This window comes from Lepeophtheirus salmonis, chromosome 8 (genome assembly GCF_016086655.4).
Source record: "Lepeophtheirus salmonis chromosome 8, UVic_Lsal_1.4, whole genome shotgun sequence".
NCBI classification, from domain to species: domain Eukaryota; kingdom Metazoa; phylum Arthropoda; class Copepoda; order Siphonostomatoida; family Caligidae; genus Lepeophtheirus; species Lepeophtheirus salmonis.
In genome coordinates, this window is record NC_052138.2 from 23,341,392 (window position 1) to 23,350,668 (window position 9,277).

The 9,277-nt window shown below is 31.6% G+C and overlaps 1 protein-coding gene across 2 annotated transcripts; it reads right to left on the bottom strand.

Moving 5' to 3' along the window:
• Nucleotides 1-833: 833 nt before the first annotated feature.
• On the bottom strand, nt 834-7,028 carry Ranbp16 (Ran-binding protein 16). Of its 2 annotated transcripts, none has more exons than XM_040717364.2 (14): nt 6,781-7,028; nt 6,473-6,713; nt 4,960-5,354; nt 4,252-4,892; nt 3,852-4,197; nt 3,616-3,782; nt 3,205-3,559; nt 2,862-3,147; nt 2,588-2,799; nt 2,378-2,516; nt 2,159-2,236; nt 1,889-2,094; nt 1,708-1,811; nt 834-1,645 (listed from the first exon to the last, which is right to left on the bottom strand). In XM_040717364.2, exons 1-14 carry the CDS (start codon nt 6,793-6,795, stop codon nt 1,546-1,548), a joined length of 3,285 nt encoding a protein of 1,094 aa, XP_040573298.1. In that variant the 5' UTR covers nt 6,796-7,028; the 3' UTR covers nt 834-1,545. The 2 variants fall into 2 exon arrangements, with proteins under 2 accessions (XP_040573298.1, XP_071746650.1); XM_071890549.1 differs by having other exon boundaries at nt 6,348-6,713; nt 6,781-6,945.
• Between the last annotated feature and the right edge of the window lie 2,249 nt (nt 7,029-9,277).

Sequence of the window (9,277 nt, forward strand, 5' to 3'; positions counted from 1 at the left end):
AACTCTATAATATTTTCCTTCTTGCTTACCAGTTTCAATAGTTGAAGAGAAGTGAAAGAGAATGCAGTATTGTCGCACTAAAAATAATGCAAAGTAAGAAACTGGACAATGAATCCAATAGCTTCAAGGTATGTGGTCCTTGGTTCAAACAACTATTGAGATATAACTTACAGTAATAGGAAAACGTGGGAAAGAAAAAAAAGGCAATGTGACACGAGTGGAAAAAATGACACATTTCTTTTAAGCTGATAAATATAAGTAAGTTATAAGGAAGCACTTTCTATCGACACGTTGATAAAACATGTACATTTTTTTCTTTTTTAACCATAAATAAAACCAGTTAGATGGTTAATCTACATCAGTTACCCTATAATAGCTTGTTGTTAAAAAAACTGAAGTTGTTTCATTAAATAAAGTCCAAAGGATTATTTCTTTCAGATTCAATATTTATATTACTTTTAATTTACAATACAAAATTTTTCAATTTTTTTTAACTCCTTAGATCCAAAGATATAGCCTATTCAATAGATTCTCCGATATAATTGAAGTAAGTAGAATGGAGGCTAGTAACTAATTTTCTGTTTTCTTTTATTTAAGCAGGGAAACAAGCAAAAATAAACCAACCATCTGTTATATTTTGCAGGATTCTCTTAAGGGGCCGATAAAATTGTGTTTTCTTGTAACTTACGTCGATTTAGACAAATTGTGTCTTATATATATATCTCTCTCTCAAAGTTATGACACTTTTGATATTTTCATATTATACACATCAAAATTTATTCCTTTTTCACAACTCGAACAAGAAGGTAAAAATATTAATAAAAACAATATCCTTCGCAGATAGTGTGTCGAGTATATTATTTCATTAGAGTAAATACATCTTTGGGATTCAACATAAAGACTTACAAAATTATAGATGATAATAGTAATCCTTATTCCTCTTCCCCATATTATTTATAGTACATTCCTAAATCAATCTGCAACTTTAATATTTAATATATTTGTTTGGTAAACTTTGGTAGGTAATGATTATATGAAGAATAGCAAGATGAGAATTTTAGCATATATAGAGTTATTATATAAATAAATATACGACAAAAATATCTGTAAAATTGGCCAGAAACCCACAAATTCGTTCATTCGTAGTTCAAAAATAATATAACCGCATTATCATTTATACATATATATCAACATTGGTGAACAACTAGAGTGTCAAGCTTTATCGTCTTTTATCTATTTTCATATTATTTTTTTTTTTTAATGTCCCATATTTTGTACCAACACACGTAGGAATGTCGTCGAAGTATTTCATCATCATTTTTCTTTGCATTCTGGTAAATAATAGTTTCACAGCCAAAAACTCGCTGTACCAATGTTGTTGTGTTTTTTATGTTGAATTCTCCCTTCACTTTTTTAATTTTCTCTCGAGACTAGTAAACTTTTTTTTTATCAAATGAAAAACTGCAAGTTTGAAGGAGTTAAGACAAAAAGAGTAATGAAGAAATCAGAGTTCAAGTAAAACGATAATAGTTTATTCTTGATGGACTATGATGTCATCATGTCATTTACTGTATTTGTTGTAACATTAGAACCTTTTAAAGCGTCGTTGATGTCACGACGGAATGTCGTCAAATTTTGGGTAAACCTAAATAAATAAAAAATAAGGATAATAGGAAATACAGTAAAAGAATCCATTATATGATTTACCTATCACGATTTTTGGTTAAGAGATTTCTTTCGATGCCAACCATCAGATTCTTGAACCAAACTTGCATGTTAGCTTGCTTCGATGCTAGCTGTGACTGTATGACCTAGCAATTAACAATGATTAATACACTCTATTGACTTATAATATGTATATATAACTAAATTATCTTAGTAAACAGACCTGGTCTCTAAATTGCTGGAAATAATCTTCATTTAATAATATTAGTCCAAGAAGTGGTCGAGACATACTCCATTGATTACGACAATCTTCAAACATTATTATATTAAGAACTGTTGAGAGCATTTGCTGTAAGATTTCAGGTCTCATTTTAATTGCTTGCACTAAGGCATCATTTTCTTGGACGGTTTGTCCTCTACGAGTTTTCCCTATCAATGTCATTAAATAAATCTAAATATTAAAGGGCAAATTATTTATAAAGATATAACCTACCCTTCATTGAAACCTGTTTGAATAAATAGGTCACAATGTGATCAAGTGTAGTACAGCACCCAGTACATACCATAGTATCTATATAAAAAATATATCGTTATATATGTATAATATTATTTTAAAATGAGATGACATTTTTGAAGGATAATATTGAATAATTCTCTGGATTTACATTCAATATATTAGATTTGTTAGATAGAATTAGGTCATCAACCTTACCGATAGCTGTTAATCCTTCAGATATTGTGGAGAGAATATACAAGAAAACTTGTGCCTCCATAGTAGCGAGGAAATTCATATGATCTTGAGCAAGGCATTCCAATAAAACGTAATAGGTTTGAGATAATTTCGGATATTCCTGAAATTGAACAATGATAAAGACGTTATCTCAACTATCATAATTATTAAAATGATGATATAATAAATTACCAAAAGGTCCGACAAAGAAATAGACAGTACCAACTTCACAAAGGTATTGAGAGCATTATCCAGAGCTTCATCTCCATACAAACGGAAAACTCCGAAATTAACATAGCTTCCACACAAAGCTGCCTTCATGATGGAAAAGCAAATACTAATTCCTTTTAATTTTAAACGATATATATCTTCTTTGCCAACGTTCAAGTTGAGAATTCGACTGCCTGTAAGGATCGTTTGTATACTTTAAAATCTATCATTTACGCAATTAAAGAGAGTAACATACCATAAGAACAAATAATTTTGCTCGCTTCTCTAAATAATAATATTCCATTTGGGGAAGACACATCAAACATTAATCTTTGAGAACGATTTTGTACCAACTCGGCAAATAATTTAAGAATGGGGGTGGTGACTTGTGGATCTTGGTACCAAATCTCTATTGCTCTTTGAAGGATAGGTGTATAAGCTGGGTATATCCAATCGAACAACATCATATAAGATACTTTAGTATTAAAAGCATAAGCAATTCCTTTTACATCACGAGCTAAACCAATCACAGTTTTTCGTACCTTGAAAAGGATAGGATCATTGAGTATATCATTGAGATTCTCATAATTATAGTTTACCTCCTCTGAATTATATCCATTAGACGAATTTGAAAGCACCGCCCCTAAGGATTCAAAGGACTGAGTAAGAGGAATCATAAATGCATCAAACTTTTCTTCATCTTCTCCAAGATCAACCATAAATAGCCTTCCAAGTGCGGTGTAAAAAGTACTTCGACAACGCATTTCAGTTACAGGTACGCCAACACCAAGGAATGGATAATGCTCAGCTGTATGATGAGACAGTAAAAATGCAATTTCTTCGAGTTTTACCAGTTTCCGAACAGTTCCATAACCCACACTTAATTCCAAAAGTAAATTCAGAGTTTTAGATATTATTTGCTCAGATCCACCCCAATATTTAAGATTCGTAATACTAAAAATAATGAAACGAATATTAATAAGTTGAAAATAAATCTGTAGGAGTCGTACATTTTCCTCACGATCACGGATAATATCATTGACTCGTCGTTGAGTCCCAAGACTTCAGAAAGCCTTCTATATATTTTGACAGTTTTTTGAACTTGATCACCCACATATATTTTACGAAATTGTTCAAAAAAGCTCAATAATGCCAACTCAAGTTTTTCACAGCCTCCCTAAACAATTAAATAGAATAGAAATACAAAATAAATGGAATACATACAATTATGATAGTGTTATCATACCTGACCAACAAGGCGCGAATCTGTCAAGTTCATCAATTGTAAAACTCGACAAACTAATTCTCCATCCATTGCATCATGCCCATCATTACTATTAAAAGATCCTCGACCCCCAACAGAAGCACCAATGATATAAACAAGCCAAGAAAGACGGCTTTCTTGAATTGTTATTTCAATTTTCGGAGTATTCATATTCGAGATCATTTCTTGATAAGATGAGGCGGCGGAATTGAATAACTGTACTAAAAGTGTACAAGTCTTTGTGTACTCGCATCGACCAATAACAGAAAGTTGTTCTAATTGTTGGGATACCATTCCAGTATCATCCAAAGGATCTTCAAGGTTATCACTGAAAATTAGATAATATTGTTTAAGAAAATCTGCTTAAAATTAATTTTCTCACCGTATTACGACCTCAACAGATTCAAGTCTCGATGTTATATAGGCTTGAGTAACTTCTGGAGTATAAGTCTCTATAAGATGTGGTTCAGATGATTTTACATAGGGTGTTGAGGCTACCATACGTTGCCAAAGAGATAACAAATAATGAATACTATTTGGTGCAAATTGCCATAGTCTTAGACTTTCGACGGTGAATTTCGCCATTAACCTGATAGCGTCTGGGTAATAGCTTACCAAGACTAATTCTCCCAACTGATAATTAGACTTTAAACGAGCCAATAGTCTACAAAATTCATGATAATTATTAGGATCAGTTAATCCAGTAGGATTTTGAAGGATTTCTCGGACACCACTGACAAGTTGATCCAGAAATTTTGGTCTTTCTGTATTGCTAAACAGTGATCGACGCACAGACGCGATTTGAACAAGACAAGAAATGGCTAAGGGAGAAATTGTGTAAGGTAACGCACCATAGAGATCAAAAAACAACTGAAGAGTAGAAAAGTCTAAAAAGGCAGATCTCCAAGATGAAGGAATCTGCACTGTACAAAGATCATCTGCAGATTCATCCGTCGATGTTCCAATAAAATCAAATGTTAGACAATTATGTGCTAACCTTAAAAGTTGTTTTAGGAGTTCATGCTATACATAAAAAATGATGAAATGTGTCATTGATAATTTATATTATAATTAAAAAATAAATGCGTACCTGTGATTCATCGTTAAAATTTAAGTTTTTACGATTGTCATATGCTGTCCGCAGTAAGGTGCAAGACAATTGAAATATTTCAAATAAATGTGTATCTCTGAAGGAAGATGCGATTTTGCGATGTTTCGTGAGTGAACGATTTGCATCAGCTTCACTTACTTGATTCATTTCACAAGTTAATTGAGAGAGTAGTTGAACCCCCATCATACAATGATCTGCAGAAGAACCCTGTAGGAATTTCGTAATATCCTCAATTACTTTTCGAAAAACATAATTATCTTCTTTCGTGTCAAACCATCCTAATTTCGTTATGCGAGCAAATAAAGTAACTAGTCCTTGCACCACAAAAGGTGTTAACTTTGGTTGATTATATAAGTATGTTAAAACATAATTCCCTGAAAAGAAACAAAGAAGGGAAGGTAAACATTTACATCCTCTAGATCTGTTTATAGGTATATCTAATATGATTATCCTCAATAACAACAATTGAACAGTATTATCTTTGATAAATATCAAATACTAAGCTTCTTCAAGGGTTACAATGCATCTAAAAATATACATATATAAAATAATTTGTTTTAATATGTGATCCCCGTCACACACAAAAACAAGCTATAATGATTCTTCTCAAAATGAAGTATGGACTACATTTGTATTTTTTGACGAATTAACGTTAACTTCTATCAATAAATTATTCATATTAATCCTGGCGAAGCACCGCAAACTGTCACAATAAAAAAAAGAGAAGTTAATAGGTTATATCTGAAAGGGGCCAATATAAGTCTCTTAAATCAAATAAAGGTTTTAAACTATAGCTAAAATTCCTGGGATTTTTGACTCATCCCAGAAATTTAAATACAAAGCCTCAATTGACTCAAGGATTTCTATGAAATATTGGGCTGTACGTATATATGAAGTAATTAAAATAAATTTGTATGTTCTTCTTTTCTTGATTTTTCTCAAGACTGTTGTTATCTTGACGCTGCACATATGTATGTATTTACATATTCCTATTAAACATAATTATAATACAAATAAGAAAAATGTGCCCCCAATATTTTAATGAATAGATGCAATATGGAAGTAAAATAGTACTTATCCTTTTATATACTTCTCTTATTGTTAAACTAATTCAAAAAATATTTAGAGCCATTGACATGATATTATGACCATGAGGAGGGAAAAAAGAGAGTGACACTCATGGGTCATTTAATTTGTACGTAATCATTTTAGATCTAGAGAAGTACAATTATTATATAGAAATGGAATATTATTTGTATTGTTGATAGGTAGATGAATTTAATAGAAGTAAACGCATTAAAATAGATTTGTTTGCAGGGAAATGAATGGAATTTGACAGCTAGAATGAAGAGTGGAGTGTTTTATACATAAATGGGGCTGGGAGACATCTCATGGATGAGGCTATGTTCTTCCATGTTTGATGTTTAAGGAGGATTTGAAAAAGGGCAGAAATTGGAATGAGGGAGTTGGATGCAGCTCCAAAGATCCTTACGAATGTCAATTTTCTGTTGGAGAGAGAGAACTTGGACCGTTCTGGATATTAATTTAGTTAGTGTGGTGGTGGCCAGTAGTTGGGAATACGGTGAATCGCTTCGATCAAGGAGAAGTTGGCATTTGTTTAAACTGTCAGGACTGTTTTGAAAGTTGACGAGGGCTTTTTCTGCCTCCGAGCGAAGACTTGCCTCCTGAGACTCGTACAATTGCTTACACAGGACTTCCAACTGCTGAACCTCCTATGTAGAAAAATAAGAATTATTGTCCAATTAATTAAATAATTACTCAAAATCAGGGAAAACTTACAGATTGCTCATCCATTTTCTTAATTCCTTCTCCTCCAATTCAGTTCTATTCTGCTTTTTAGGATCTCTTCTTTTTCTTTTCTTTTCCTTTTCTTTCCCCCTAACTAATATCCTACGTATGTATTATGTACGTCTTCGCTCTCTCTCTCTCACCGATGATCTACTCTTCTTTTTCTAGCTAGCTTCTTCTTTCTCATTCACCTATTCGCTCTTGTTATTTTGCCTTCAGTTGGGAATTCCCCATGCACTAATAGCTGCATGCGCATGATGTAAACTCTCCTATATAGTACACCAAATTAATACATAATTCCGTAGCACAGCTTAAAAAATCTAATATCCCTCAAACATTTTTTTCCCTTAATTTTCTTTTAAAATAATTGTAAGTATGTATACACGTCTTTAACTAGGTTATTAAATTCATAAGTTAATTACAATTAAATAAAAACACGTCATGTATTTGGTTTATTAAAATTCTCAGATTGTTTGACATAATTATTAATTTCCCATAAGTAGAGTTTCAAAACAAAAAGTTTTATTCGGTTTTATTTCTCTTTTATGTAGTCATTTGAAATTAAGTTTTGAGAATCATAATATTTATTAAATATATTCGGTATTTTGTACCATTCAGAGAGATAGTTATTTTATAGAAAAAGGCATTGGATGTTTCCGAAAGGTCTTAAAAATTATTAGGCGCCGTAAGACCAAACAACAGACAAAATTTGCTTTATATCAATAAATTATTGATACTATAAATGCTAGAACTAGAAGATAGCAAATAAATAATTTGATAAAATCTCCATCAAATCCTCAGTGGTACGCTCTGTTTTATATTTTCACAGTTCCACGTACTTACTCAATACTTAGATTTTCTCTCCTCAAAAATGAAAAATTAATAATAACAGCTTCAGAAATAAAAATAAACATTGTTCAGGTCCTAAAAAAGGCTTAGGATTTACGACCCTAAATATATGTACTCCCCTCATTTAATATGACGCACTGAGCTTTAGCTACACAAGCTTGTTGTTACACCTTATATAAATTGACAATCATTATTTTATAATTTATGTATGTTATGGGCAATATGAAAATCAAGCATTCTGCAAAATACCCGGGTAATCTATAAAATTTCCAATAGAGTGTTCATTTTATGTTCTTTGTAAAATAATTGTGGGTAATTTGATTATTAAACAGTTTAACCCCTCTAAAAGAGTAGAAGAACTAGGAAATTACTCCAAAAGTTTGTAGCGAATGTACTTAAACCTACGCTTACTTGTCTCCAGTATTATGATGTCATTTATGTGTTGTCACAGTTCAAACAAAATAACTATAGAATGAATAGTAAAATGTATATTAGGGTGTCTTATATTACCCAGAGGCCCATATTATCCCAGTTATCACTATACTCTTGGGTATCGATTTGAAAATTTGGTATTAAATTATTCATAAATTTTTAAAACTTAACTTTCAGTCATATTCCACATCAAATCGACAAAAAAGAGATAAACAGCCACTCAATCAACAAAATAGCTTATAATTATGTTATTTATAAATATAGAATAAGTACAAGAGGTCCTCAGTGCCAGAACTGATTAAAAAAAAGAAGAAAATAAAGTTCAGTGACATCATCTAAGGCCGTACTTTATAAGTTTTAGGAATGATATTCTTGGCTGAACTGGAGGGGACTGTAATCTTCAGTCCCGTCAATAAGGACCAACGTAACACAACTAATAAATATTTTGTTTTGATTTTTTTAAAATATTGTATCCTTAGAATATGAATATGTTGGCAAAAAAGCTAACCAATTGTGACAAAAGAAAATAAGTATATTCTGGGATACAGGGGCACATCTGATCATTTGTAAAATATTAGATCGGAAAAATAAATATAAGTGATATGGGATCAAAAAATATTTTGAAATCAGCCCATACTAATAGTTACATTATATAGTAAATTCATTATTTAGAATAGTTATTATTTTACCACTGCAATTAGTTTAAACTACTTAATTTTTACATATTGGCGTATTTATTCGATATAAAAAAACAATTCGGAAATAAAGCTATTTTATGAGAAGGGCTGTTGCTTGCTTTCATCATTTTTTGGGAGGAGGGACTTAGCCCAAAAATTATCAACATGTCATATTATTATTTATACCGGGTATACAAAAATTACTGAGATCTGCCTCTAAGTAGTCATTAAAATACTCATAATTTATCAGGATGATGTTGTACAAAGAACATTTTTTTTAAATAATATAACCATACACATTAGTATGTAATTTGGCTACCATCAACCTCAATGATATCCTCCAACCGCCTCCGGAACCCTTGCACACGTAGTCCTTTTTCATGATCCTCACTCCTGGTTAACAGAGGTCTTCAGAGCATCAATATTCATCTCTCAGACCAAATTCAGATTCAGATCTGGGCTCTGAGGGGGCCAAAAAGGTTCTTGGACAAAAAGTTCATTTTGCTACCACATCCACTCTTGTACAATAT

Bases quoted from the DNA above. Each gene is read 5' to 3' on its own strand.
- Ranbp16 (XM_040717364.2), bottom strand. The intron at 4,893-4,959 runs GTACGCATTTAT...TTTTATGTATAG, and splicing joins ATTTTAACGATGAATCACAG to CATGAACTCCTAAAACAACT. The intron at 3,560-3,615 runs GTACGACTCCTA...CATTATTTTTAG, and splicing joins TCCGTGATCGTGAGGAAAAT to TATTACGAATCTTAAATATT.